Source organism: Triticum aestivum, chromosome 2B, assembly GCF_018294505.1.
Source record: "Triticum aestivum cultivar Chinese Spring chromosome 2B, IWGSC CS RefSeq v2.1, whole genome shotgun sequence".
NCBI classification, from domain to species: Eukaryota; Viridiplantae; Streptophyta; class Magnoliopsida; order Poales; family Poaceae; genus Triticum; species Triticum aestivum.
In genome coordinates this window covers 656,499,970-656,515,156 of record NC_057798.1, presented here as the reverse complement: position 1 = coordinate 656,515,156, position 15,187 = coordinate 656,499,970, and the positions used below count along the sequence as shown (strand labels likewise).

Here is a 15,187-nt window from a genome sequence, read left to right as displayed (position 1 = left end):
TCTTCATATTCCGCATTATTGCCTAAAAATTGCCAAGTAATAATTAAAATTTGTAATTGTACCTATTCACCCCCCTCTAGGTCCATCTCGATCCTTTCAATTGGTATCAAAGCCCCGTGCTCTATTCTTGTGGCTTAACCGCCCTAGAGCGAGATGAACCCAGATGGGACTCCCTGGTTGTAGATCCTAAGGATAAAGGCGAGGCTTCTTCTGAAGTCAAGTCCTTTACGTCTCAGGATCTAGAACGGGCCCTTGCTAAGCAAAAAGAGGAGCATGATGCTTCTCTTGAGGCCTTGGTCCAACTAAGAATAGCCACGTTGTCCGCGGTGCTTGCACCACACTCAAGTGGTGTGGGTCCGAGGCCAACCGTGCCTACATCATCACTTGGTCAACAACCTCCTAGCAATGAACACGCCAGTCCTTGGCTTTATGCAAGACCTCAGGTTGAGAAACCAAGATATAATCCTCAAGGCAAACCTCCTTTACTTACTGCTACTGCCGATTTTGCCTTGTGGAAAGTTGCTATGCAGGATCATCTTCGACATGGAAACGATGAGATGCTGGAGATTATAGAGTATGGCTATCATGTGGTTGATCCAAAGAACCCCACACCAAGAGAAATATATGACAAGAACCTCAATGACACGGCAATCATGTGTATAAGGAGAGGTATGGATGAAAAGCAAAGGAGACCGTTCATACACATCAAAAGTGCCAAGGAACTATGGGAAAGTATTATACGATCCAGGACTGGCACTTCTACCCTCCGGAGTGCTCAATATGAAATTGCCAAGGGGCAATTGCAAAATTGTTGTATGGAAAAAGGTGAAACCCCAATCAACTCCTTGAGCATCTCATGACTCTCACTGCGGATATTGAGTCATGTGAGTGTGACAAGACACAAGATGGATTCAACATGACTAAGAGGTTTCTTGTGGATAAGTTGCTTCATGCTCTTGCTCCATATCATCATCAAATGGTGTGGGACATAAGACAACACCATACCTTCAAGGAAATGACTACATATGACATCATATCCACCTTCCAACTATTTGAAGAGTCAAAGGCCAATGCCACAAAACATCTTGCCATGCATGGTTCCCCATCATCAAAAATCAATCTTGCATTGAAGGCCAAGCAAGTTTGTGAAGATGAGCAAAGTGAAGAAGAAGAAGATGATGATGGTGATGAATATGGCAATGAGATTGACTCCGACGAGGGCCCTTCGTATGAAGACATGGCTCTTTTGTCAAGAAGTTTAGCGCCAGAAAATTCAAGGGAAGATTTCAAAAGAAGAAAGTGAGAAAATGCTACAACTGTGAAGAAACCAGTCACTTCTCCAACGAGTGCCCTTATGAGAAGAGAGAAGATAAACCAAGGTTTCCCAAGACCTTTCCCAAGAAGAAGTTGCCAAATCCTTTGAACTCCAAGCTCAAGAAGAGAGATGGAATGGCAATGGTTGCTCAAGAAGAATCTGATCCGGATGATGTTAGTGGTGTTGCCGGAGTTGCTCAAGACTCTCAAAACACGTTGAGGTTAGTAAACAAGAGTGGTGAAGTGGTCACCTACAACTACATGAAAGATTACAAGGGCAACGCTCACAAGTGCCTAATGGCAAAGGCCATGCTTGAAGAAGGAGAGGACCAAAGCTCTTCTGACAAGGTCAAGGTAACTCCACGATCAAATCCTCCCCTTTTCACACCTTCTACTCCTAGTGATGAGTACCTTGATGCAGAGGATAGCTATGAGGATGATGATCTAGATGATCCTATGATTGCTAAACTTAATAAGTTCATGTGCTCCCTCAAAGGAAAGAAACTCAATATGTTTCTTATGCTTATGGAGATGGTGAGTAAGCACACCATCACCATTAAGGAACTCGAAACCCTTGTCACCGAGGAAAAGGAAAAGTGTAAAATCCTTGAGCGGAAAGTCCAATATGAGGAAGCACGAAATGATGAACTATGCTTAAAAATTGGTGCAAACATTGATGTTCACACTAATGATCTTGCCTCCTTGAAAAAGGCTATTGACTCTTGTGAAGAGTTAATGAATGATAAAAGCAAGCTTGTGAAGTCTCATGCTTCTCTATCTAAGGATTGTGAGCTTCTATCCGTGTCTCTCAAGACTAAGGAAGGAGAGCTCACCGTTCTTAGAAAGAGTTTTGAGATGCTCAAACTTACTTATCTTGAAACTTTATCCAAGGCTTACTCTTCCCCTATTATAAATGTTGATGCTTGTGCTACTAACTCTAGTAGTGATCTAGCATCTATTCTTGAGGAAAATCGTTTTCTCAAGGGTCAAATTGAGAAAGGTCTCATGACATGTGCTCAAGGGCAAAAGAATCTTGATGAGATTTTGAGCCAACACAATGAGGTGTTTGCCAAAGAGGGACTTGGGTTTGACCCTAGCACAAGGAAGAAGAAGACGTCCTCCCAAAAGTGCACAACTCCTCTAAACAAAACTTTTGTAAGAGAAGGGCACAAGGAGAAGGGTAAGGTTGTGAGTGAGAAGGCCACAAGGGGCATGCCCACTCTCAACAAGCCTAAAGAGTTCATCCCTCCTTCCTATGTACTTCGTAAGACTAAGGATGGAGAAGTCTTTGCAAAATTTGTTGGTCCTCGAAATGCATTCCGGTTCTATGCTATTTGGGTCCCTAAGACCCTTGTAACTAACTTGAGAGGTCCCATTGCAAAATGGGTGCCTCTAACCAAGTCCTAATTGTGTGTAGGTAAGCTTCTCCGGTGGAGTGAAATGGGTGATTGATAGTGGATGTACAAATCATATGACCGGAGATAGCAAATTGCTCTATGATTTCATGGAAGCTATTCAACCATTCATGAGCATTATGTTTGGTGGAGGTTCAAAAGGACAGGTACTCGGGTTGGGCAAGGTGGCTATCACCAACGGCATGTCTCTTGCAAATGTTATGCTTGTCCAATCCCTTAAATACCATTTGCTTTCTGTTCGCCAATTGGCTTCTGTTGGTTATGATACACTCTTTGGACTAGCGGATGTGAAAGTCTTTAAGAGAGATACTCTCGAAGTGGCCTTTGTTGGAGAGTTGGATGGCAACCTTTACACGGTTGATTTCTCGAAAGAGAGCACATTCCATGCAACTTGTCTAATGGCCAAGGCTGACAAGGGGTGGCTATGGCATCGCCAGCTAGCCCATGTCGGCATGAGAAATCTTCAAGATCTCTTAAAGGGGAATCACATCCTTGGACTAACCAATGTCTCTTTTGAGAAAAATCGTGTGTGCAGTGCATGCATAGCCGGGAAGCAACATCAATCAAAGCACCCACCCCAAGAACATAGTATCTACTTCAAGGCCCCTGGAGCTCCTTCATGTGGATCTTTTTGGGCCTCCTTCATGGGATAGTCTTGGTGGGAAAAAGTATGGGCTTGTCATTGTTGATGATTACTCAAGATATACATGGGTGTCCTTCCTCAAGTCCAAGGACGAAACGAAGATCACCTTCATTGATTTTGCCAAGCAAGCCCAACGCAAGTTTGACAAAGAAATCCGAGCAATAAGGAGTGACAATGGCTCCGAGTTCAAGAACTATACTTTGGAAGAATTTCTTAGTGATGAAGGGACTGAGCATCAATATTCAGCTCCATACACTCCTCAGCAAAATGGTGTAGCCGAACGGAAGAACCGTACACTTGTAGAGTTGGCAAGGTCCATGTTGGATGAATACAAGTCACCACATAGTTTTTGGGTTGAAAAGCTGTCAATACCGCATGTCATGCATCAAACCGACTCTTCCTCCGCACTATATTGGAAAAGACTCCATATGAGCTTCTAACTGGAAACAAGCCAAATGTCAAGTACTTTCGTGTATTTGGGTGCAAATGTTTCATTCTCAACAAAAGAGAACGGTTAGGAAAATTTCAATCCAAAACAATTGAGGGTATATTTGTTGGTTATGGATCAAACTCTCACGCCTATAGAGTCTACAACAAATCCAATGGATGTGTTGTAGAAACTTTTGACGTGGTGTTTGATGAATTTAATGGCTCCCATGGGGAGCAAGTTGATCTAAGTGATGTAGGTGAAGAAGATTCTTCTCAAGACATTTTGAACATGGGTGTTGGTGCACTTCTTCCTATGGAACAAGAACCTCATGATGATGAAGAAGAAGATGGAGGTCTCACGCATCATCAAACTACTTCAACATCCATACCAACACAAGTTCCTAGTGTTCAACCTATACCCTTAGCCCAAGTTGATGAGGTTGATCAAGTCTCACTTAATGATAATCATCAAGAACAAGATCATCATCAAGAGCAAGAACAAGAAAGTCCAATCATGGATGACGAACCTCAACAAATGCAACATGAACAAGAAGATCTTCCTCCACACGTGAATGATCCATATGTTGAAGATGTGGATGATGGACATGAAGTTGAACCTCGTGAAACCCTCACCTCCATCATGCCTCGAGTGGCCGGTCGTGTTGATGTTGACAAAATCCTCACCGGCATCTCGGAAGGTAGAGTCACTCGTAAACATTTGACAAACTTTTGTGCTCACTTCTCGTTTGTGTCTAGAATTGAACCACTCAAGGTACAAGAGGCATTGATGGACAATGATTGGCTTGTTGCTATGCAAGAAGAGTTGAACAGTTTTGAACGCAACCAAGTGTGGTCACTAGTCAAGAGGCCGTCCATCGAGCACAACATCATTGGAACAAAATGGATTTTCAAGAACAAGCAAGATGAAAATGGTGTCATCATCCGCAACAAGGCAAGGTTAGTGGCACAAGGGTACTCACAAGTTGAAGGTTTGGACTTTGGTGAGACCTTTGCCCCCGTTGCCCATCTTGAATCCATTCGCATTTTACTTGCTTATGCCGCTTCCAATGGTTTTACATTACATCAAATGGATGTGAAGAGTGCTTTCCTTAACGGTACTCTACAAGAAGTATATGTGTCACAACCACCCGGGTTCGTTGATCCCTTTCACAAAGACTATGTGTATAAACTTCATAAGGCTTTGTATGGCCTCAAACAAGCACCTCGTGCTTGGTATGATCATTTGAAGAAGTTTTTACTCAATGATGGTTTTGTTAGAGGGGTGATCGATCCCACTCTTTTTACTAAGAGTGACAAGGGTGATTTGATTCTATGCCAAATCTATGTAGATGACATCATTTTTGGTTCTCCTAACATTCATTTGTGCAAGAAGTTTGCGGATTCAATGACCAAGAATTTTGAAATGTCACTCAATACGGATTTGAAGTTCTTTCTCGGATTTCAAATTCAACAATTTCAAGAAGGAATTTTCTTATCTCAAGCAAAGTACCTCAAGGATATTCTAGAAAAGTTTGGTATGTCTGACGCTAGTCCATGCAAGACACCCATGCCAACCAAAATCACTCTCACTGAAGACACAAATGGTACTCCTTTCGACCCATCTACTTACGGCTCTATGATTGGTTCATTGCTTTATCTTTGTGCATCTAGACCAGACATCATGTTCAGTGTATGCATGTGTGCTAGATTTCAAGCTTTCCCTAAGGAAAGTCATCATAAGGCGGTTAAGCATATTCTTAGATACCTTGTTCACACCCCAAAGTTGGGCCTCTGGTACCCCAAGGATGCTAAGTTTGATCTCATTGGGTACACGGATGCGGATTGGGCTGGAGACAAAGTGGATCATAAGTCCACATCCGGTGCATGCCAGTTTCTTGGACGATCCTTGGTGAGTTGGTCCTCAAAGAAACAAAATTGTATTGCTCTCTCTATCGCAGAAGCTGAATACATTGCTGCCGCTAGTTGTGCAACTCAGTTGTTATGGATGAGGCAAACTTTGAAGGATTACGGTATCACCTATAGAAATGTGCCTCTTCTGTGTGATAATGAAAGTGCCATCAATATTGCTGAGAACCCCAAAGATCATCTCCGCACCAAACACATTGATATTAGGTATCATTTCTTGAGAGATCATGTTGAAAAGGGTGATATTCACATTGATCACATTGGTACAGATTTTCAACTAGCAGATATCTTCACCAAACCTCTAGATGAAGCAAGGTTCTGTCGACTTAGCCGTGAACTTGGTATCTTGGAGCTTGACAACATTATGTGAAATCTAGTACCCAGTCATGCATGAATCTAATGTCTTGTCATGATGTAGGCATATAATTAGGGGGAGACATTCAATTCATGAATGTTCTCGCCCTACTCAATTCATAAAAAGAACCAACACTCTCAAAGTATCCATGGGTCTAGACCTATGGTGCTTTAACATGATGGAGTAGTGACTATGCATTCAAAGTTCAAGTCTTTCTGTGTCATGTCATGTCTACTCAGACATTGTGGCATTAGCCACCACTTGTAGTACATGGCTATGATTGAGTAAGGTAGGATATGAGTTACTACATAATAAGTTTTACTGTGAAAAAAAAAATTAAAAATCAAAAATGCCTTTCTCCTCATCATGATCAGCACCTGCATTCTTGCCTCCTGTCAAAACTTCAGGTGTCAGACGTCCGTAGGTTCCGGACGTCCGTGTGGTATTTCCCTGCCGGACGTCCATAAGCATCCGGACGTCCGTATATTCTTCGCTGATTTCTTCGACGAGGCTGGTGGCAGTGGTGTTCATGATGATGATGATGATGATGATGATGATGAGGATGATCTTTAATGCTGTTATGTCATTCCCCCTAGTTCTTTTCTTTGGATACTTGATGCCAAAGGGGGAGTAGGCTCCATATGCATGTTACTCTAGCTCATTATGTAATCGAACCTATGTTATGAGTAGTTTGTTGAACTATGTTATGAGTTTGTTGAATCTAAGATTTGGTGAATCTATATGAAGTGTAACTCTTGATTATCGTGGCATCAGTTTGAGGGGGAGCCCTCATCATTTTTGTTTTAGTAGTATCTGTGGTATCACTTTGAGGGGGAGCTCGCTCGCTACTCATTCTTATTATGGTTATTGAGCACCACAACAAATACTTTCGATTACTATTATGAGTATGCATATGAGTTGTCATCAACTACCAAAAAGGGGGGGATTGAAAGTGCAATCATGCCCTTAATCATATTTTGATGTTGATGACAACACATATGCTCGGGACTAATCATGTTTATCAAGTATATCTCAGGATTATGTTCCAAAGACCGTGTGCATGGATCATGACTAGGGACAAAAGCATATAACTCAAGAATGGAGATACAAGATGTTGACTTCATTTATGGTTTGTTCTTGAGTATAGGGATCCCGCACTATTAAGAGGGGATCGATGGATCTGTGAAAAACTTGCTCAAAAGTTGCTATCTATATACCTTGCCTTCGGTCGTCCGGTGTTCTACGGACGTCCGGTCCTTCCTGATTGCCCGGACGTCCGGACACTTTCGGACGTCCGACACTTCCACAACAGAAACATTTTTACGGATGTCCGGAACCCTCCGGACGTCCGACACTTTCACATCAGAAGCATTCTTACGGATGTCCGGCCCCGCTCGGACGTCCGTACCCTATACACTGGATTGTGGGTCACACTTCTCACAGCGGCTGGTCGTCCGATGACTGTCGGACGTCCGGACCCATTTGGGCCTCCGGACGTCCGACGTTCTCCGAACGTCCGGCCATCCTGTACCCCAAACGGTCACTTTTTCCCACCACCTATATATACACCCTTCCCTTCCACGGGATGGGGTTGACCATTCACTTTGAGCCTCACAAGAACACTCCTCACCCTCTCTCTCATTCATCCACACTAAATCCTAGATTCCCAAGTGTTCTAGGAGCATTTGAGAGAAGTTCTCCAATCAAGTGATAGATCCACTTCTTCCCCTTCTTTGCACCAAAGGAATTCGTGACTTGAGCAAGTTTTGAGCATTTCCCCATCGTTCTTGTTACTCTTGGAGGTTGGAGACTCCTAGGCGGTAGGAGTCATTCGGAGAGGAATCGAACTTTGTGATTACCCTCGGAAAAGTTTGTGAGGGTTTGGAGACCACCCCAAGGTCTACCACTAGTGGTTGAGAAACGCCTCCGTGGTGTTGTCTCAAAGGGAGAATAGGGTGAGCCTTCGTGGCGTTGGTGTCCCTTCGTGGTAACATCCATCCCTCTAACGGTGACTAGCTTCCCTCCAAGGAAGTGAACATCGGCTTACATCCTCGTCTCCCGGAGTTGCGGTTATTCCTAACCTTAACTCTCTACTTGTGGTTACTTGTCTCTTTACACTTACATACATTATATTGTGCTTGCCTACTTACGTGGTTGTGTTATTTGTTTAGTACTTTGTGCTCACGTGCAATTGTTAGGCTCATCTTCATATTCCGCATTATTGCCTAAAAATTGCCAAGTAATAATCAAAATTTGTAATTGTACCTATTCACCCCCCTCTAGGTCCATCTCGATCCTTTCAACCCTCCGCTGGGAGAGCCGACAATCGTGCCGCTGCGGCAATCATGTTCTCCAAAGGATTAGAATAATGACCCGGCGGTACCGGTATATGCTGAGTCGGAGTAGTATGCTGACGAGGGGGGTCCGTCACACACGGTTGAACCGGCGTCCTAGCCCCGAGCGCCGCGGCCCGGTTTACCTTCAACGGGTTACTGGGTCCTGCCCCGGGTGTGCAGAAAAGGTTTCTAGGGTCATAAACCGTAGGCAAGCGAGACTGGTGCCTTCTCCTCATGATCTCATTTGATGTGTTTTGATCCATTGTAAGCTGAAAAGCCTCGGATTGAACCCACTGGGCCTGAACATCCAGAGCTGCCCGCTCCGCGGCCATCCTGACGTCCTCCGCCGCCAAGTCTTAATTTGAGACCTTGTTGTACTAGACTTAATTTGCATGCTATGTGTCGTGGAATTCTCACGACAGATGTCCTAGTGAAAGGACTTAGTTGTGGAGCCATCGCAACTAGGAAGCTTAAAGGGGTTAAAATGGGACAAAGGACACGGGCGTTTATACTGGTTCGGTCCCTTGCGGTGAAGGTAAAGGCCTAATCCAGTTTGAGGTGGTATTGCTATGTCTCGATTACCAGGGAGAGAAATCCGCTTAACCTAGTTCTCGATTTGATGTTACTTATTCTGAACCGCCGCCAGGTCATCCCTTTATATACAAAGGTGGACGCCCATCGGCTCACAGAGTCCCGGCCGGCTCATAATAGTGTCCGGCTCGGTGACTATCTATTCCTGCCTTACAATACAAGTCATATACCTATGGCGGTTTATCTCTACGGGCTTTAAGTCGCCTTTGGGCCTTGGGCCCTTAAGTGAACCGTCATCTTTAAGTGCCTTCTTGGGCTTCATATTATGAATCGCCTATAGGTATAACCCGGCCCCTCCTGGGCGGGTCATACCTAACAGTTATATCCCCAACACTATGTGTGGATGATTTGTGCTATTTTTTATCCGAACTTTGATGAATGTCGGATGGTTTGCATGAATTTTGTCTACTTTGTTAAAATGCAGTTTGAAATGTATGCGGCTAGCGTTGGATGGTTGCCTCACGCATCCGTATCCGCGGACCCCCCCCCCCCCCCCCCCGCATACACTATCCATGGCTGCCAAGCACTATGATTTTCAACAAATAAATAAAGGCCCATAGTTAGATAAATAAAGTACTCGCCCACTTTTTACTCTACCTAAGGCCAACTCCACAGCGCGACCCCAAACGGACATCCGTTTTGCCCGGATTCTGTCCGTTTGGGTAGGGCGATGGGGTCGTGTCCGGGCCTGTCCTGGGATGCGATGGCCATGCACCCAGCGCGCGGCCGCATCCTTTACCCCATCCTGTCCGCCTCTATTTTCAAACAACAACGTTTCAAATACCAGCGGCCGGACTAATTCACACCGGCGGCCCTAGTTCACGCCCGGCAACAAAGCCAGCGGCCTACACGTCCTCGCCGGCAACACAGCCAGTGGCCAGCAACATAGTCAGCCTACAGAATGAATAGTTTTGTTCGCCGGCAACACAGCCAGTGGTCGGTAACACAGCCAGCCTTCAAAATGAATTAGGTTCTCACCGGCACACAGCCAGCGGCCAAGCGGGTGGCACCCATGCTAGCCTCTAAAAAAGAACGGCCACGACTGATCAGACAACCTAGTTCAGGCTGTCAGCATCGGACATCTCCTTCTGCCTGGCCTCGAACCAGCTTCTCGTCTTGTCACTCATTATGGTCAAGTCCACGCTCATGATCGCAAGGGCCACCTCCTTCGCTTTGGTTGCAGCATTGGTGGTCTCGATGTCGAGTTGCCTCTGCCTGGCCTTGTCGTTCTCGGCCTCGATGTCGAGCTGCCTTTGCCGCGCCGCCTGCTCCATGTCGATCTTCCATCTCTTCACCGCCTCCTCCATCTCAAGCTTCTTCCTTTGAAGCTCTAGGTATTGCTTCATTTGCTCATCCTTGCTTTGCCGCTTCTTCTCATCCCTTACATCCTTCTGAGACATCATGCCATGCAACGTCTCATGCAAGGCCATGGATGAGGCATCACGTATGTCGTCCACCTTGGAGTTGGTCTTGCCCCTTGGCCTCTTCAATGCCTCACCATCTCCACCTCCGGCGAACTTGGCCGTCTTCTTTCCTCTCTTCCTTTGAAGCTCACGGTATCGATCCTTGAACTTAGGACAATTGTTGATGATCGTCCAACAATGCTTAAGAGTGAATGGCTTGTCATTGTGCGGGCCATGAATGCTTCCAAAGATTGAAATGCCTACACCACAAGATCAACAAGAATTGGACATGCAAACATGTACAAGGCCGAAGTCACTTGGTTGTAGCAAGGAAAGGACTAGGATGAGGAGAACATAACATGTCCCCAATGCCGAGACCACTCATGGGTCGTGCTTCAACGCTCTCAAATGCGGCGCAATATTTGTTGCACTCTTGTTGGATGAACAACCACCTCTTTTGAATCGAGGTGATGCCACGGTTGCTTGTGATTTGGTAGGGCTCAAACATCTTGTGTTCATGGAAAGTTTTGTGGACTCTCGTCCAAAAAACTAGGCCCTTTTGTTGTGCGCCCGTCCTCGGATCTTGGCCAATCTCCACCCAACATTGCCAAATCAACTTGTCCTCATCTTGTGTATATGAACCCGTGCAAATGCTCTTCCTCCTATTTTGTGCTTCCGCTCTTTGGGTGAGCTCGTCGATGAACAATGGCTCGCCACTAATATCAATGTCATTGCCTTCTTCTTCATCACCATCCCCTTCGACATAGATGTCATCGTCCTCATGCCACGAGTCACCATGGTCGTAGTCAGCATGGTCGTCGGCCTCTTCATCGGCAGTGAACTGGCCACGGCCATCCTGACTTTGGGTCTCATCGGGGTCGTAGACAGGGACATGCCCAACCTCATAAATCACTTCCTCCATGAACTGGTCGTAGTAGGGGTCGTCGACCGGTGGCGTTGGTGTTGGCATTCCGTCGAACAAGACGCGGGGGGACGGCATGGTGCCCGTAAACGGCGGTCCTGCTTGCTTTCTTTGCATCTCGACGGCCGGCCGACCACCGCTGCTGGACCCAGGGGTGACGTTGAGGTCGATGACGGCCGCCGGGCGCGAGGTGGACGGCGTGACCACGCACACGTCCGGCGACCCCGAGAAACGGGTCTGTCCGTCGTCCCTTGGCGGGGGGAAGCCGGGCGACATTGGCATGGTCCGCGACGTTGGTGACTGGCAGTGCGAAGGCCGGGTGACCGACGAGCCTGTGCTCGCCAGACCGACGGCCGCTCCAGAGAAACCGGCCGGACGACAAATGCCCATCATGAGGAGGACGTGCGCTTTGTTGACGATGGCCTCCTTCTCCTTGACCTCGCCTTGCGCCGCGGGGCCTCAATCGCAGCGCGGTTGGCGGCGACCTTAGCCGCGGCGATGTTGTCCTTGGCGACCGCCCTGCGGCTCCTCCTCTTCGCCGATTCCGCGTCCAACCTGGCGATCTCCTGAGGCGTGCACTCCGACCGCAGCTTCCTTGGCGCCTTGGCCTTATTCTTCTTGGCCATCCGGGGCGGGACGACGGCCGGCCCGCCGGAGTTCGGCTGGGCGTCGGTCATGGACGGGGGAGGGAGGGGGACGGCGGGACGTTGGAGGGTTTAGGGGGAAATGGCACCAAACTGGGCGTGGGGGGTTTTGCTTTGTGTCACCGACAGGCAGGCCAGGGGCGGACGAGCGCGCGCGTCCTGCCCGTCCGTGCGCTGTCCGTTTCGCCCCAAAATCGGCGCAAACTTGGGTCGGGATGGTCGAAAGCGGACACAAAACGGACAAATGTCCGTTTGCTCCCGCGCGCTGGGCCGCCCGGTTTGTCCTTTTTACCCCAAACAGACGGGGCCGAACAGGATGGTGTCGCGCGGTGAAGTTGGCCTAAACATCAATTGCGTGGTCGTTGGTGTCTACAATGAGCTGTTTCGTCCATTCAGAAAAAAAACACACACACATGATGCAAGCGCATGTTCTTTCATGAACCAAGCGGATGAGCACAGAGCGTTGAAATGTTTTTCTTATGGAGCAAGTGCAACATCTTTTGATCCGCAAGAAAGTAGTCCAAAAAGTATTGTTATTCACGCCACCTGTCCCACCATTTTCAAAAGATCAGCACAATAGGCATACAAATCAATAAATTGTTCTCCCGTGGAAGATATGGAAAATAATTCAACCCCTGATCACGCCGGAGATATGCCAGCTCTCGCAGCACAGACAGTCCGTCAACGGGCTAAACAAAGAGAAAGCGGAGGTGGTGGGAAAGTTCTCATCGCCGGCGTCGACATGGCTCAACCAAATATTATTAATATAATCAACAAAAGAAAGAAATATTAAATATAGACAATATCATATCCCCAACGCGGTAGTGCTGCTAGGGGAGAGGAAATAATGGTGCTTTTTTATCATGGCCAACTTTGTTTTGGTGTAGAATAGAAACGCACGCATCATTATAGCCAGGACGTCCGTCGCCCATCCATCCCCATAGTTGACTTTGAAGCCAAGACACAGCACACATACGCATATGATATTTTCTCTCTATCTGCCTGCCTGCTTGTGATGCGAGCAATAACGGCTTAAAGAAAACCCATTTATTCTTATCCCCAAAGTCCACTATCTCGTGGGTCCTGGCCAAGAAGATGTCATTATCACACCGCATTGGGTCTTTTTCGAAACAAGCCCCCCTAACTTCTATGCCATCACACCCACAAGTCCCCCATAACAGTAAACAACTAATCACTGTACCCTGTACAGTATACATAAACCGCCATAAATATTGGAAGTAAAATCTACAATCAAATCAATCATATAGAGTAGTTATATTTTGTGCGACCTTCAGTTCGTTAGCTGCATTTTTTGACAACAGTGTGAAACTACACTGGTCTTCAGATCCAACAGTGGGATTAGACCGTTCATTCATGTAAAAAATGTGAAGCTGACACTTTATAAAGAAGGACCAGTGGGGTCATATCTCCAATTCAGATTGAATTCAGGGAGCTATACCGAAAAGCAACCACCATCATTGACTCGCATCTTCTCCCCTCACCCCGTTTCCACCTATAAAGGCAGCCATGGCCTCCGTCCAGACCTCCAACTCCCAACCAAACCGAGAGCGCAACCAAGACAGCGAGCCAAGATCTGCAGAGCCACAGGCGACCACACACCGGCGACCATGGCCGTGGACCTCATGGGCTGCTACACCCCTCGCCGCGCCGACGACCAGCTCGCCATCCAGGAGGCCGCCACCGCCGGCCTCCGCAGCCTGGAGCTCCTGGTCTCCTCCCTCTCCGGCGCGGCGCCGTCCAAGGCGCCCCAGCAGCACCCGCAGCAGCCGTTCGGCGAGATCGCCGACCAGGCCGTCTCCAAGTTCCGCAAGGTGATCTCCATCCTCGACCGCACCGGTCACGCCCGCTTCCGCCGCGGCCCCGTCCAGTCGGCGCCGCCGCCGCCGCCTCCTCCAGCACCGGTCGCTCCACCTCCTCCCCCACCTTTGACCGTCGTGGCGCCGGTGTCGGTGGCCGCCCCGCTCCCGCAGCCGCAGAGCCTGACGCTGGACTTCACCAAGCCGAACCTGACCATGTCGGGCGCGACGTCCGTGACATCCACGTCCTTCTTCTCTTCGGTGACCGCCGGCGAGGGCAGCGTGTCCAAGGGCCGGAGCCTGGTCTCCGCCGGCAAGCCGCCGCTGTCCGGGCACAAGAGAAAGCCCTGCGCCGGCGCGCACTCCGAGGCCAACACCACCGGCAGCCGATGCCACTGCTCCAAGAGAAGGAAGAACCGCGTGAAGACGACGGTGAGGGTGCCGGCGGTGAGCGCGAAGATCGCCGACATCCCGCCGGACGAGTACTCGTGGAGGAAGTACGGCCAGAAGCCCATCAAGGGATCCCCTTACCCACGGTAAATTTCTTTCCTCACCGATCCAACCTCAACAGAATAAACAAGATTTTGATCAACAATAGTCATGATGTTTGCAATGATCTGACTTTGTTTGCTGTCTGGGTTTCAGGGGCTACTACAAGTGCAGCACAGTGCGAGGGTGCCCTGCCCGGAAGCACGTGGAGCGCGCCCTGGACGACCCGGCGATGCTGGTGGTGACTTACGAGGGCGAGCACCGCCACTCGCCGGGGCCGATGCCGATGCAGATGGCGCCGTCGCCGATGCCAATGCCGATGGGCGCTCCCGTAGCCGTAGCTAGTGTGTCCGCCGGCAACGGGCACGTCTGACTTAGTTAATTTTTTTCTTTCTTTCCCCTTTTGGTGGGGGTGCTTCGTTGGTTCTCAATCTGTCTGATGTCCGTGTAAAGAAGAAGAAAGATTGTAGAGAGACGGAGAGGGAAACTTAATGCCAGAGATTTTACTATCTCCAGACTCCAGTACTTATCATTTTATTTGTTCGTCAAACCTAGCAACTGCTACCACTCCGCACACCGGATCTGCAAATCGTTCACTTTGTTTGTTCTGTGTGCGGGGTGGATGGAGATATGTCGTTCCATGACTTCGAGTTGAGCGGTGTTCCGATGTGATAAGATTCAACGCCGCGGATCTGGGTGGGCGTGATGAAACTGCCATGTACGCGCGGTTACAGTTAATAAGGACGGACGGACGGACGACAAATGCTCCGACTTTGACCTCATAATCTCCATTGATTGCTACTGGTACTGGTACAATACAGTGCGCCAACTACAGTATAGAAAACTCGGGGGCGGCGGAGAAAAGAACAAGAAGTCATACGCGGCCCCGCTTAAACAAGCGCA

At 48.1% G+C, this 15,187-nt stretch overlaps 2 protein-coding genes across 2 annotated transcripts; one reads left to right on the top strand and one right to left on the bottom strand.

The window, feature by feature from the left end:
* Window positions 1–10,064: 10,064 nt before the first annotated feature.
* LOC123039370 (uncharacterized) lies at window positions 10,065–13,608 on the bottom strand. Its single transcript, XM_044462567.1, has 5 exons — window positions 13,599–13,608; window positions 12,051–12,152; window positions 11,776–11,956; window positions 11,055–11,341; window positions 10,065–10,672 (listed from the first exon to the last, which is right to left on the bottom strand). Exons 1-5 carry the CDS (start codon window positions 13,606–13,608, stop codon window positions 10,065–10,067), a joined length of 1,188 nt encoding a protein of 395 aa, XP_044318502.1.
* Window positions 13,517–14,799, top strand: LOC123046528 (WRKY transcription factor WRKY51). The gene is made up of 2 exons (XM_044469927.1): window positions 13,517–14,331; window positions 14,441–14,799. The coding sequence occupies exons 1-2, from the start codon at window positions 13,607–13,609 to the stop codon at window positions 14,655–14,657; spliced, it is 942 nt and encodes a 313-aa protein (XP_044325862.1). The 5' UTR covers window positions 13,517–13,606; the 3' UTR covers window positions 14,658–14,799.
* The last annotated feature ends 388 nt before the right edge of the window (window positions 14,800–15,187 follow it).